The sequence below is a fragment of the Phyllobates terribilis genome, unplaced genomic scaffold (genome assembly GCF_046119375.1).
Source record: "Phyllobates terribilis strain yellow unplaced genomic scaffold, ASM4611937v1 Scaffold_1__5_contigs__length_1240528914, whole genome shotgun sequence".
In the NCBI taxonomy this organism is placed as follows: Eukaryota; Metazoa; Chordata; class Amphibia; order Anura; family Dendrobatidae; genus Phyllobates; species Phyllobates terribilis.
Window position 1 is genome coordinate 307,291,223 of NW_027362761.1, and position 15,656 is coordinate 307,306,878.

General features: G+C 40.5%; 1 protein-coding gene across 3 annotated transcripts in view; it reads left to right on the forward strand.

Annotated features, from left to right (window-relative positions):
* Positions 1–15,656, forward strand: part of BCR (BCR activator of RhoGEF and GTPase) — a 71,958-nt gene that overhangs the window by 45,945 nt on the left and 10,357 nt on the right. For 2 of the 3 annotated variants that reach the window (XM_073674109.1, XM_073674121.1), the window contains exons 11-21: positions 834–953; positions 1,065–1,140; positions 1,249–1,353; positions 1,454–1,528; positions 1,634–1,734; positions 3,440–3,574; positions 3,670–3,729; positions 3,924–4,033; positions 4,173–4,312; positions 5,671–5,805; positions 5,902–6,007. In XM_073674109.1, coding sequence (XP_073530210.1) covers positions 834–953; positions 1,065–1,140; positions 1,249–1,353; positions 1,454–1,528; positions 1,634–1,734; positions 3,440–3,574; positions 3,670–3,729; positions 3,924–4,033; positions 4,173–4,312; positions 5,671–5,805; positions 5,902–6,007 — 1,163 coding nt within the window. The remainder of the gene's footprint in view (positions 1–833; positions 954–1,064; positions 1,141–1,248; positions 1,354–1,453; positions 1,529–1,633; positions 1,735–3,439; positions 3,575–3,669; positions 3,730–3,923; positions 4,034–4,172; positions 4,313–5,670; positions 5,806–5,901; positions 6,008–15,656) is intronic. The other variant, XM_073674114.1, reaches the window with a different exon arrangement.

The following is a 15,656-nucleotide window of genomic DNA, read 5'->3' on the forward strand; positions in this document are numbered from 1 at the left end:
TCACCTAGTTTTGGCTCCCACTTCTGAGAAAAAATACTGACTGAATACTGACCAAATACTGATAGTGGGGCCATGGCCTAAGGGGGAGTATGATGTGATTTGAGAATATATTTATAAGAAGTCTATAGTCTTGTGTGTAATTATAATCATTGGCTCCCCCCATTTGGGAGTTTGTAAATAATTAATGTATAATTGGTGAATCTGATGTCATAATTTACCAATTATGAAGACCTGAGCACTGGTGTCTTGGCTGAGCAAGGAAATTCTGTAGGAACTTGGGGAAGGTGTGTATTCACGGTGGTGGAGAAGATTAGCATTTTGACTTGTCTGCCCACCACTGTATTGGGCTGCACACTGCAGTGGGCACTGTAATACCACACCTCAGGTGTACATTTCAAATATCCGGTTCATGTTAATTAGACAGTGAATTAAATTAAGTCAAGTTTCTACATGACATCTAAGGAGTATTAAAATGAATGCACTATAAAAAAAAATTGTCATGAAACCAAAATGTTTGACATTGAATGGTGACTTTGGCCGCGAGAGCAGTTCGCTATAAAAGTGAATGGGGTTGTATTGCAACACCTACACTACCATGACAAGTAAGTCGTAAAAAAATCAGACTCTGTTAGGTTTTTTGTGACTTGTTTGTCGCAGTAGTGTAGCTGTCGCAATGCAGTACCCATCCCACGCACTTCTATAGCGCTGCAATTTAGCAGCAGCACTGAATGAACTTGGTCTCATGATGGCTGACCCAACCAAAGCCTTATACTAAACATGTTGAGCATAATATCCACAACGGCAAACTGAAATACATTATGTACTGGTTTTAGAAGGCAAGCAAGGGAGGAAAGGGTCTGGAGCGCCTACGCAAGAAACTTTCAGAACAGGAGTCCATGTTGCTGCTATTGTCCCCAAGTATGGCCTTCCGAGTGCACAATCGCAATGGCAAGGTGAATTTCCCTCAAATGTTCTGTATTTATGCCATAGTTAGTATCCCATTTCTAATACCTGTCATGCCAGCATGCTTACTGTCTTACCTTTTTCAACTTACATTTTTATAGGGTTACACATTCCTAACGTGGTCTGATTATGAGCGGGCAGAGTGGGGAGAACACATACGAGAACAGCAGAAGAAATGTAAGTGTTCATCTGATTAGTAGAGCTTGTACATCATTCCTTTTATTGTGCTTCATAGAAATGTCTAGTATTAGTTTTGTGTTTCTTAGTGTCTTCCTTTATATTTAGGCATGAAAAGCTTCTCACTTACGTCCCTGGAGATTCAAATGTTAACAAATTCTTGTGTGAAATTACAGACAGTACACCGGGTTCCTCTGACCATTGGGAAAGAAGGTGAAAACACTTGGTGGCTATATGTGAAAACAGTATCACATGTTGTGCCTGTCTTTTGATTTTTAATGTCTTCTGATGACATGAATATTTTTTCCTATAGATGATGAGTCTTCTGGTCTCTATGGGTTCCTGAATGTTATTGTCCATTCTGCTTCTGGATTCCAACAGAGCTCAAGTATGTGAGATTGTCACCTGTACGAACATCACACACTAGAATACAGTTTTCACGTTATGCATAAAAGTGAATCATTTCTGACATTGGCATCCTTGTTTGTCCCAGCAGATCTGTTCTGCTCTCTTGAAGTGGATTCCTTTGGGTATTTTGTTAACAAAGCAAAGACGAGAGTTTACCGGAACACCACTGAACCCAGCTGGAATGAGGTGAGGATTCTGTGCGCTATTCAGACCTCTGGGATTAAAGGGGATTTCCCACAAACAAAAGTTCACTTTAATTAATAGATCTTGGAATAATAATAAGTTTCAAGATTTGTTCCTGTGCTGAGATAATCTTATAAATGTCCCCTGCTGTGTACTGTGTAATGGCTGTGTCTGACCGTACAGGAACATGGTCTGATCATACCACAGCTCCTGGGCAGGGGGGGAAGGAGAAGAGTTTACATACAGGACAGTATGGGGATCGCAGTTGATTCTTTTTGGGAGGTAAAACATTTCGCTGCCAGCTTTTAAACAATGTTTTACTTCAAAGAAAGAATCATTTGTGATCCCTGCTGTAATGTCTGTATACTCTCCCCCCCCCCCCTCCCTCTTGCTGGTTTTTACTACACATTTGCAAAACAAATAAAAAATCTAATGTGTATTCTCCTGTTAAGGTAAATCAATCTGCATCACAAAAACAAAAAAGCAGAAAGTATCAGAAGGGAGCAAAACATACTTCATTTTGATTAAAAAGGCAGAGTTATGAACACTGGACTGTTGATTTCTGATCTGCCTGCTAGTATACAAAGTCTCTCTGGTTTCCGAAGCGATTTGGTTCTCCTCCAATGAGCACCATTGGAATACACCTTGTACTGTGCCCATTGCTGCATTATTGGGACCACACTTCACATCTATACAGTCAGTCCAAAGTGCACACCTTTTGATCTTGTGCAGCTAAAGAAAGTATGTGAAATTCATTATATGACTAGGCAAACTCATTTTACCTAAGCAATGAATGCAACAATTCTTCCATACCATATATCTTTCATTTAAAGAGATTATGCATTACACCAGTGCTCCCCAACTTTTCTGACCTGAAGAGCCACATTCAGCTATGAAAGAGGATTGCGAGCCACATTCAGCTCCCACCTCCCTCACAATAACGAAACACAGAGCCCCTGTTACTGGCATAATGACAGCCAAAGCTTTTCCACAGAAATCACACTGAGGCAGTATACCAAGATCCAGAGGTTCCCACAATACCTCCATTCAGTATTCTCCCGTCAATCACTCCCACCACACTGTTAGATCCAGCTTCAAGCACCTCCTCTGACAGCATCATCTGGTCTCCAGATAATTTAAGTATGGTAATTTCCAGAATATGCACACCCAGATCTGCTCTTTTGTGCTGGTCACTCACAAAATTCACCATCTGGAGACCTGCTCTGCATAGCTGTTTGCTAGACCTGGAGATAATGCGCTAAGCTGGCAGGCTGCCACGAGCCACACATCATGGGCCTGCGAGCCACAGATTGGGGCCCCCTGCATTACACAAATATTACATTTTGTATAGAAATCTGTACCTTTTTGCACTTGCATAATGGGGTTTTTCACCACTTTGTTATTGAAGACCTTAGGATAGATAATCAATATCAGGTCAGTGGGGTTCCGACACCCCCAAAACAGTGTATAAAGCGGAACACTTCTGGAAGTTGAACCCCCACTGATCTGATATTGATAGAGGGAGGGTGGGGCGGTTTTCTAATTTAGGCATACCTATTGTACCTACTGTATTACTTCCCAATGGGGCATGTGGGAAAAAAATGCGAAAGCAAACAGCCATTTTAATTAGTTGATGGTTCATAACTGATGTAAAAAGGTGAAACACAAGGAAACTATTTCTAGCATTCATTGGTTTCTTTATGTACAGGAATTTGAGATTGAACTGGAGGGCTCCCAGACTTTACGCATCCTGTGCTATGAAAAGTTTTATAATAAAAACAGACCTGTGAGGGAGGATGTTGGTGAGAGTAGTGAACGCTTGGTGGCCAAAGGACAGGTGCAGGTAAGAGCAAATGTTAGCAGGATGCTTGTCAGTTCAGAATAATAACATTAAGATACTGTCTTTCAGCTTACCCAGTTTTCTGCTTTTTGCTACAGTTGGACCCTCAGCTTGTTGTAGGAAAGGATTGGCAGCGGTCAGTGGTCTCCATGAATGGGGTAAGCTCACCTAAAATGCTGTTTAGGTGCATTGTGCCTTCTGTGCGTCTCCAAACCTTACCTGTCCTCCCCTTACCATCCAGCGCTGCATTATACCGCTGTATAGCCTTACATTCACCTTATCCCACTTGCCACCCCTGATTGTATTTTGGCCTTCATATCAATCCCTAGAATCCTGATCAATTTCTTTATAGATAGAGGTCAAACTGTCAATGAAGTTCATAAGCCGAGAGTTTAGTCTGAAGCGTCTCCCATCTCGAAAACAAACAGGAGTTTTTGGAGTAAAAATTGGCGTTGTTACCAAGTAAGTGTCTTGTATTAGATTCTAACTACAAAAATGTTCTGAAGGTGTTTCTTTCATGCTGAGCCAATGGGAAAGGTGCAGCTTTGTATCCTAAATGTTGCCTTTTGCTTTCAGTAAGTGTAATTATTTGTTTTGATAGGCGAGAACGTTCCAAGGTGCCATATATAGTACGGCAATGTGTGGAAGAAATTGAGAGACGTGGCATGGAAGAAGTTGGCATCTACAGAGTTTCTGGTGTAGCCACAGATATTCAAGCACTGAAAAATGCATTTGATTCAAGTAAATATTATGGTGTAAGGCACGGGTGGGCAATTAATTTTCCTGAGGGGCCACATGAGAGATCGTAACTGTTAAGGAGGGCCGAACCAATAGGCTGAAATTAATTCTGCTCAATATTAATATTAACATATTAATTACAATTAATACTAATATAAATAATTATATATCTTAATATTGAGCAGAATTAAATATGCTGACATCCCCCTATATACAGTAGGAGCCCCCACATAGCCTCCTACATTCAGTGGGAGCCCCCACATAGCCTCCTACATTCAGTGGGAGCCCCCACAAAGCCTCCTACATTCAGTGGGAGCCCCTATATAGCCTCTTATATACAGCGTGAACCCCCCCACTTAGCCACCATAAATACATACAAATATCCCATAACATAAAAAAAACACATACTCGCCTCACTCCCGTTCCCCCAGTGCACTGCTCCTGTGCACTGAGACTCAGCAGCAGTGCGATTAAATGACGTATCTCGTCTGCTGTCTCACACGCTGAATGGTGGAAGATGGAGCCGCTGGCCCTGTTCTCCACCAATGTATCCACTGCTGTCTGCATCCTGAGAATGGGTAGAGCAGTGGCAGCGGAGGCCATGGTGTGGCTTGCGGGCCACTGTTTCAGGTCTTGGGCTGTCTCGGTCCGCGGTTTGCCCAGGTCTGGTCAAAGTGGTAACGTTTCTCCTTGTGGAGAGTGACAAGCCAAGCCTGGCATGTCAGAATGAGGAGACTTCTAAACCATTCATGTTCTTCTGGGAAATTAAATATGCAAATTGTCTCTTCAGACAGGAAGAGGACTAGAATTCTAGTGCCACTTATTGGAAACAACGATCCTAAAAGTCCATATCTACTCTTTAACAAACCTTGCAATACGACTTAGGATAAAAGCCAAACCAGAATCTCCAATTCATATTGCAAGGCTTGTTAAAGTGTCGATATTGACTTCTAGGATTGTTACTTTCTGTAGGTGGCACTAGAGTTCAAGTCCTCTTTCTCTCTGATGAGACAATTTGCATATTTAGGTAAGTATTATGAAATTGTAATACAGGGCAGTGGATAATGTCATAGTAATTGGTTACATATATTAGCAGTTGGTTTATTTAAGGGAGCTTATACAATTTCTGTAAGCAAAATTGTTATTTAGAAATGGAAACCATACTGAAGGACCATGCGCCGGGCAGTCTCACAAGTCATTGTCCTACTGCACCTTCATTCTAGGTATTTTTAACTGTAGCCAAACAGCTTCTGTCAAGGATCTTGTCATGTATGTTTGTGCTGTAAGGAGCATCAAACCTTTTTATCTTTTGACAAAAATACTAGATACTGAAATAACACTGTATTTTTCTTTTCTTTAAGATAACAAGGATGTGGCTATCATGATGAACGATATGGATGTTAATGCCATTGCCGGAACCCTCAAACTATATTTTCGGGAACTACCAGCACCCCTGTTTACTGATGAATTGTATCCCAACTTTGCAGAAGGAATTGGTGAGTTTTCTAAACTTTGCTTTCAAGAATCGCAGAAATCATTGTGAATGTAATGCGATCAGCTATTAACATTCCATGGATCTCTTCATTTCTCAGCCCTTTCAGACCCTGTTGCCAAAGAGAGCTGCATGCTGAATTTGCTGCTGTCACTGCCAGAGCCCAACCTGCTAACTTTCCTTTATCTGCTTGACCATCTCAAAAGGTACGTCAGTTTTTCTTGTATGAGTTCTATCATGGTTTTCACGAATAGAATTCATACCTATTACAGTATGTAGGGCTGTTCACATATTAATTTATTCTCTGAGTGGTCTGCACAAAATAATGGAGACTGTTTTTTGCGTACGAGAAAAATCACTGACATCTGAATGAGGCCTTATGTTTAACAAGTGTGCTGGAGCGATAAATATGTGTAACCTACTAGCATGGGCTTTTTAGAAGGTTTGCACCATTTTTTTTTTGTCATTGTGAAGCGACAACGGAAGCAAAGGCTTCTTTTACAATCTTATGTTGCTCACATTCAGAAAATGTTCACAGATAGAGGGGCATGTGATGAGACACAGCCATCAGCCTTTTGCATTGAATCATGCTGAAAAATGTTCTGCACAGCATGTTTCAATTTAAAAACTCATTATTCTATAACTTGTTAAGCAAATAAAGGTCTGAAGTTAATTCTAAGCATTGCTTTTTCATTTGGTAGCAATCAAGTGGGTTGTGCCACCATAAATAATGCATTTAATTAAACAGAAAACGTGGAAATAAATGGTTTTGTAATTTACAGTCATTAAAAATTATGCTCCGTTCAAAAAATAACAAGCTTTCATCTTCTGAAGTTTGTCCCCCTGGCCCCATTCCATTCCATCCTCCCAGTGGCCGATCAGCTGGCTGAGCATGCGCAGCTCCTGTCATCATAAGAGTTCCCCCACCTCCCCACCCCCAGTGTGCACAACTTATGTGAGACGCTCCCTGTGCTCACACAGGTCTGATAGCGAGCGCAGGATGCAGATTGCTGAAAAACACGGGAAGCGTGTGCAGTGATTTTTGCCTCCCTTCGCTCACACATGTCTGACATCTTGGGTGAGAACGTTTTGCTTCACATGCGCGAGATCGGAGCTGTGTGAGCGCTGGAAGCGTCTGTCTGCACTCGCGCTCACACAGCTGTGACCACGCGCATGTGAAGCAGAACGTTCTCACCCAAGATGTCAGACATGTGTGAGCGCAGGGGGCAAAATCACTGCACACGCTTGCCGTGTTTCTCAGCAATCTGTATCCTGCGCTCGCTGTCATACCTGTGTGAGGTGAGCGCAAGGAGCATACGTTGTGCACACTGGGGGAGGGGAGACTCTTATGGTGGCAGGAACTTTGCGTGCTCGGCCAGCTGATCGGCAACTTGGATGACGGAATGGAATGGCGTCAGGGAGCATACTTCAGAAGGTGAAAGCTTATTTTTTTAACCAGATCATAATGTTTAATAACTTACTTAATTACAAAACCATTTATTTCCATGTTTTCTGCTTAGTTAAATGTATTCTTCTAAGAGTTTGCATTAAAGGGGTTGTACCACCATAAAGTGCAGACCAAAGAGGTGCCTAGTTCTGAACCATAGGCAGCATGAAAACAGACAGTGATGTTTGGAAACAATTAATTATTCTAAAAACCAGTAATGTCTGAGAAAAAACAGAGTTTAGAAACAAGCTGGGATAACAACAGACAGTCATGGGGCAGCTCTCCACTGCATTTTCCCTGCCCTTGGCTTGATTTAAAGGTCTCTCCCTCTCCGTGACTATTCTCCCCATTTCCAGCTTATTATCAGTCGTCTTTTTTCTAAAACGTTGCAGAGTTTCAGATAAAAACATCTGTTTGTGCCAAGGAGACTGTTCCTCTTTCTTGCTGCCTGTGGTTTGGGCAGAATTCAACTCCCTTGCATGTTAGTTTAATTCATATGCAATAAAGATATTATTAGACTGAAAAAGAAAAACAACAACAAAAAAATTTGGAGCGAGAGAGCAGAAAGTTTTGGATTGGCTAAGTAAACAATTTGGTCCTAATAGCCTGTAAGACCATGGAAGACAACTAAAATCCACAATCGCAGAAAGAATTCCTTGGTAAATGAAGACTTTCACAACACCAACAAATCAAGAACACTCATGAGGTGGCCATATAATTATCAAAGTTTACAATCAAGAGGCCTTCGTGGATGAATCACTGGTAACACTCAAGAACCGCAAACTCCAATCACACTTTGCTAGAAGACATCTAATTATACCTGCCCCATTCTAGATCAAGATGTCATGAACAAATTCAACAAAAACAATGACAAAAAAACTTACCTAATAGCTTCCCAAGGTAAGGTAAGGAAATATTCATCAAAGGTCCAGTCAGTCACCTGATCTCAACCTGATGGAGCATGTTTTTCACTTTCTGATGCAGAAAGACCCACAGATAAGCAGCAATAGAATACTGTTGCCTTAAAAAGTCTAATAAAGCATCTCAAGGGAGGAAACTCTTGCATTATAAAAGGGTTTTCCAAGTAAGGGTTAAGTCATAATTTAAATTAAAACTCATTGGCAACACTCAAGTGAAGGCCCCAATGAAAGGGAGAGGCAGGAATTTTCACTGCCTCTTCCTCTCCTTATGGCTCTGGTTGGGCTTTAGCGGCAGTCCTTATTTTATAATGGAGCTAGTATTTTGGTTCACTCTACATTTTGTAATAAAGTTGCATGAGTTCGCTACTTTAATTTGGTATACTCCTCATACAGTATCAGTCAAAAACTTGGACACGCCTGTTCATACAATAGTTTTCCTTGTTCTTACTTGAATGTGCACATTGTATATTGCGACTGATGGCAACAAAACCACAAAAGAGATCCCATAGAAACAAGGAGTAAAGAAATGCCTGTGACACAAACAAGAATATGTATTAAACCTTAGAGTTCACAAAGCACCCCACTTTCACTGAAAACAGCTTTATACCCCCTTGGCGTTCTCTCAAGCAGCTTCATCAGATGGAATGGTTTCCAACGAATATATATGCCTCTTCAAGAGCTCAAAGTTTCTACACTCTTATTGAGAAATACATCAAGTTTATGGAAAGACTCAATGTTTACAGTGTTTACCCTTATTTTTCAAGACTTCTGCAATTCACCTTGGTATGCTGAGTATCAGCTGCTGGGTCAAATGCTGACTAATGGCAACTCATTCTTACCTAATCAGTGTTTGGAGTTTATCACAATTTCTGTGATTTTGTTTATTCACCTCTTAGTTATCACTTTTGCCTTGTGGCATGGTCTCCATCATGCTGGAAAAAACATTGTTCAACACCAAATTGCTCTTGGATGGTTTGGAGAATTTGCTCTTGCAGGGTGTGTAAATACTGTTTTTAATACATGGCAGTGTTCTTAGGCAAGATTGTTGGTGAACCTTTTCTTCTCCTGAGAAAGTACAGGGATTAGACTGCAGAGGACTGTTGTGAAGTATTTTTTTGCAGCCCCTTTTAGACTGGGGCATCTGTAAGTATAGTACGTAAATATACTACAAGAACACGTTCTACCAATTATCCAGGTGCAATTTGGTGATGAACATTGCTTTTTCTGGCATGATGGAGACCAAGTCACAAGGCAAAAGTGTTAACCAAGTGGCACAGTGAGCAAAATATTGAACTTTGAGGTCAATGGCTAGGAATCTACTCAAATCTCTTATACTTTAGTATATCTGCCCGGGAGATGTGGTATGATCAGGCCATGTTCCTGCACGGTCAGACACAGCCATTACACAGTACACAGCAGGGGCATATTTATAAGATTATCTCAGCACAGGAACATTTTTTTTTTAACACATCCAATTTTGGGACTTGCATTTTAAATAGATATTCTTCTAAAATATATTTTGTTTTTGGGACAACCCCTTTAAACCCTTCACGACCCTGGACATACCCAGTACATCATGGTTCGGAAGTGCTGGGTGCGCGCAGTCGCTGCCGGGTGTTCTGCTAATATCATATCTGACACCCTGCACTCACTGCCAGGAGCGGTGCTGTTTAATCCCCTAAATTCTGCAGTCGATATCGATCACCGCATTTAGAAGGCAGGGAGAGGGAGGGAGCCTACTCCGCCCTCCGATCGGCACCCCTGCAATGTCATCGCGGGTACCTGATCGTTGGTATGGTGACCCGACGCGTTATCATGATGACATCCTGGTCACCAGGCTCTAGCAAGCTTGTTAGACCATGCGGAGAGCATGGTCTAAGTAGTTTGTGTGAGAGCAGACTGACAGTTATAATGCAGTGCAATGCATTATAACAGCAATCAGACTTCTGAATGTGAAAGTCCCATAAAGCGACGAAGTAAAGAAGTTAAAAAAAAAAAAAATAGCACAAATATTTAAAAAAAAATCACAAAATACAAAATTTATGAATACAATATATATATTTTTTATTTTTATGTAAAAAAATAAACAAAAAAAGTACATATGTTTGGTATTGCCGCGTCCGCAATGACCCGCCACATAAAACTGTCACACTAGCCCTTCAACGCACACCGTAAAAAAATAAAAAATGGAGCAAAAAACAATGCTTTTTCAACATACCGCCAAACCAAAAAAAAGTAGAATAAAACGTGATCAAAAAGATGAATGTAAATAAAAATAGTAGAGCTGAAAACTTAATCTTGTCCTGCAAAAAAACAAGCCGACATACAGCTCAATCAGTGGAAAAATAAAAAAAGTTATAGCTCTCAGAATACAGAGATGCAAAAATAATTATTTTTTCAATAAAATGGTTTTTGTGTAAAAGTGCAAAAACGTAAAAAAATGATATAAATGAGGCATCGCTGTAATCGTACGGACCTGAACAATAAAGCTGCCTTATCAAGTTTACCACATGCAGAACAGCATTAAAAAAAAAACCAAAAGATCAATTCTTGAATTGTTGGTTTATTCTGCTTCCCAAAAATTGAAATAGAAAGCGATCAAAAAAACAAGCCCTCACATGACTCTCTCGGCTGAAGTATGGAAAAATTATAGCTTTCAAAATATGGCAATGCCAAAACTTGTTTTTGCAATAAAAAGCGTTTTTTAGTGTGTGACAGCTGCCAAACATAAAAAATCGATATAAATCTGGTATCGTTGTAATTGCACCAAAGAGTAAAGTCGTCTAATCAATTACACCGCATGAGGAACAGCGTAAAAAATAAATGAATAACAATTCTTCATCTGCTGTTGATTTTTTTTTTCATTCTGCCTCCCAAAGATCGCGGTATGGCTCGGCTCACATTTATCCTGTGATTTGCGCTGAGCGCCTACACAGGGGTTTCCGTGTACATCTCTGAAATACGTGATTCAGACGGAAACCCCTGATGGAAGATTCCCTATAATGAGGCAGATGAGGACACTGGACGTTGTCTGGCCTATGATCCGGTGGTGTACGTCTTTTTAGGCGCGCATTAAAGCACGGTCGACCAGTTTTGTGCACTTCTGAAAAGGAGACTGCTGAACAGAGGCCAGACGAACTCCAGAGTAACTCTCCTGCTTCATTATAGTGAATTGATCCCTCAGGGTTTCATCTGAATCACGTCATTCGAAGATTTAGATGGAAACCCCAAATAAGTGCTCACCGTAGAGCGCCAGTTAAATGTGATCCAAAATGTTATGTAAAATGTTCCCAGCAAAAGTTTCAGATCACTCCACAAAAAAAAGCAAGTCCCCATTCAAGTCCGTCATCTGTTAACGGAAATATAAGGGTTTCCACATTACTGGTAGCACAAAGGCTCTGGAAAAGCTAAATGGCTCCTCAGCCCCCAAAATGTCTGTAGCGATAAGAGCCCGCCTAATTTACAGGTGCGTGTCTCCAGAAGCATGAGCTGGGCACTACAATGTAGCTGCAATTTGCAATTGTTTTCAATTGTCACTCAGCAACATCCACTGCTGCTCGTTGCTGGAAAACACACATGTCGTCAATCGTCACTACACCTGTAGATAAATTCCCAAACTGATATCATTTCCAAAATATGGTCACTTGGGAGGGGGGGGGATCTGCTTTTCTAGCACTTAGGGGCTCTGTATATGGAGTTCGCAAACTATTCTAGGTAAATCTGTGCTCCAGGAGGCAAATAGCGCTCATTCCCTCCGGAGTCTCGCTGTGTGGCTAAGCAGTACTGTGCAGCCACATATGGGATATTTCTACATTTACCAGAAATTGTGGGACAAATTTTGGTGCCATTTTTTTACCATTTGCCCTTCTGAAAATGTGAAATCGGGAGCCAAAACAACATTTTGGTGGTAAAAATGTAATTATTTTTTCTTCACTGCCCAATGGTATAAAATTCTGTGACACACCTGTGGTGTCAATATGATCCGTGCACCCTAAGATGTATTCATTGAGAGGTGTAGTTCGTAAAATGGGGTCACTTATGGGGGTTCTGCTGTTCTGGCACCTCAAGGGCTCTGCAAAAATCTGAACCCCAATATGGCACTTCTTCCCTTCTGAGCTTTGCACTGTGCCTTAAAAGTAGTTTTCGACCACACATATGGGATATCTGTGTACTGAGGAGCAATTGCACAACACATTTTGGGGTTTTCTTCTCCTATCCTTGTGAAAATGAAAAAATTTGGGGCTAAACATTTTTCTGGGAAAAATTTTTTTTTTTTCATTTTCAGAGTTCAACGTTGTAAAATTTTGTGAGGCACCTGTCGGTTCAAGGTGCTCATCACATTTCTAGATAAATTCCTTGAGGGGTCTAGTCTCCAAAATTAGGTCACTTGTGGGGGTTTTCCACTGTTTAGGCACATCAGGGGCTCTCCAAACGTGACATGGTGTCCACTAATAATTCCATCAAATTTTGGGTTCAAAAAGTCAAATGGCGCTCCTTCCCTTCCGAGTCTTGCCGTGCGCCCAAACAGTAGTTTTCCTCCACATATGGGGTATCTGCGTACTCAGGAGCAATTGCACAACAATTTTTGAGGTCCATTTTCTCCTTTTACCCTTGTTCAAATTAAAAAATTGGAGCTAAAAACATTTTAGTGAAAATGTGTAGCAATAATAAATTAATAAACTTCTTGAATGTGGTTTTGAGCACCTTGAGGGGTGCAGTTTTTAGAATGGTGTCACTTTTGGTTATTTTCTGTCATACAGACCCCTCAAAGTAACTTCAAATGTGATTTGGTCCCTAGAAAAAATGGTTCTGTAAATTTTCTTGGAAAAATGAGAAATCACTAGTCAACTTTTAACCCTTCTAAGTTCCGAAAAAAAATTGTTTAAAAAATTGTGCGGATGTAAAGTAGACATGTGGGAGATGTTATTTAACTACCGTATTTTGTGTGACATAACTCTCTGGTTTAAGGGCATAAAAATTAAAAGTTTGAAAATTGCCAAATTTCCATTTTTTTCACAAATGCAAGTCATATCAAACTAATTTTACCAATATCATGAAGTACAATATGTCACGAAAAAACAGTCTCAGAATCAGTGGGATCCGTTGAAGATGTTCCAGAGTTATTACCACATAAAGTGACGCTGGTCAGAATTCTAAAATTTGACCTGGTCATGAACCTGAAAACAGGCTCTGGGGGAGAAGGGGTTAAGGAAAAAACCGTAGGAACTGGTATGCAAAAAAATGGCAGCAGTTTCCATTGACTGAAATATTTGGCTGTGGCTTCAGAATAGTACAATAATACAAGTGCTTCTCACTAAATTAGAATATCATCAAAAAGTTGCTAAGGTGTTATGGAAGAGCAGGTTGCTTTGATAGCTGCCTTCAGCTCGTCTGCATTGTTGGGTCTGGTGTCTCCCATCTTCCTCTTGACAATACCCCATAGATTCTCTATGGGGCTAAGGTCAGGCGACTTTGCTGGGCAATCAAGCACAGTGATACTGTTGTTTTTAAACCAGGTATTGGTACTTTTGGCAGTGTGGACAGGTGCCAAGTCCTGCTGGAGAATGAAATTTGCATCTCCGTAAAGCTTGTCGGCAAAAGGAAGCATGAAGTGCTCTAAAATTTCCTGGTAGACTGCTGCGCTTTTTTTTGGTCTTGATAAAACACAGTGGACCTACACCAGCAGATGACATGGCTCCCCAAGCCATCACTGATTTGTGGAAACTCCACACTAGACCTCAAGCAGCTTGGATTGTGGCCTCTCCACTCTTCCTCCAGACTCTGGGACCTTGATTTCCAAATGAAATGCAAAATTTACTTTCATCAGAAAACAACACCTTGGACCACTGAGCATCAGTCCAGGTCTTTTTCTCCTTGGCCCAGGTAAGATGCTTCTGGCGTTGTCTATTGGTCATGAGTGGCTTGACACAAGGAATGCGACACTTGTAGCACATGTCCTGGATACGTCTGTATGTGGTGGCTCTTGAAGCAATGACTCCAGCAGCAGTCCACTCCTTGTGAATCTTCCCCAAATTTTTGAATGGTCTTTTTTTAACAATCCTTTCAAGGCTGCGGTTATCTCGGTTGCTTGTGTACCTTTTTCTACCACACTTTTTCCTTCCACTCAACTTTCCATTAATATGCTTGGATACAGCACTCTGTGAACAGCCAGCTTCTTTGGCATAGCAATGACCTTTTGTGGCTTACCCTCCTTGTGGAGTGTGTCAATGACTGCCTTTTGGACATCTATCAAGTGAGCAGTCTTCCCCATGATTGTGGAGCCTACTGAAACAGACTAAGGGACCTTGTTAAATGCTTATGAAGCCTTCGCAGGTGATTTTCGTTAATTATTCTAATTTACTGAGATAATGACTTTTGTGTTTTCATTGGCTGTAAGCCATAATCATCAACATTAACAGAAATAAACACTTGAAATAGATCACTGTTTGTAATGACTCTATATAATATGAGCTTCACTTTTTGTTTTGAAGAACTGAAATAGAATATCATCAAAAAGTTAATTTAATTTAGTGAGAAGCACTTGTATGTGTATATAATGCACACACACTCGCCCTCTCTTATACACAGTGCTCAGTATAAATGAGTGCACCCCAACAGATTTGTCAGAAAACCTTTTTCCTTTCAGAATTAGTTTTTTCTATGGGATAACATACTGCAAAATACTCCCAGAAATGTGGGCCATTGATTCAAACAAAATTTGTTATTTTGCACATCCATAAAAGCACTTTCCTAACAAATTCATTCAAGATCATGTTGCAAAAATAAGCACATCTCAGTGAAAATCTTAGGAGAAAAGCTAAAGTTTAGACGACAAAAATTCTAATTAACAAGAATTCAACCTCTGGTAAGATTAATTATTCATTAAACTGGTGTCCAGCAGACCGTTTACAATAAAAGGGCGTTACTTAACAAAGGCAACCCCTTGCAATTTCATGCTGTCAACAGTGGCACCATATGGAAGAGAAATGTATAAGACTTTAGCGAAAATAATTTCTTTACACGAAAGGTGAAGGCTGCAAGAACATCAGCAAAGATTTACTTAAGTCAGAATTCTGTAGTAAAAGTGATACAAAAATTTAACAAAGATGGAACAGCAATCATCTTACAGTGGCCGACCATGGAACACTTAAACATGTTAACAGGAGCATCTTTTGATGAGAAGGGTTGAAGAAAATCGACTTGCAAGGGCTCATGCTGAAAAATATGAAACTACCGGGACTCTATATTGTGGAGTGATGAGAACAAGATAAATGTTTTTGAAATTGATGACTTCAAAACTGTATGGTGTCACAAAGGTGAGAAGTACAAAAGAAAAATGCATGGTGCCAACAGTGAAACGTGGTGGCAATGTGGGGCTGCATGAGTGCTCCTAGTGTCTGGGAGCTACATTTCATTACTGGTATCATGAAATCACAGATGTACTGCTCTATATTGAAAGAGAAGGTGCTAGTATAACTCCATGCCCTT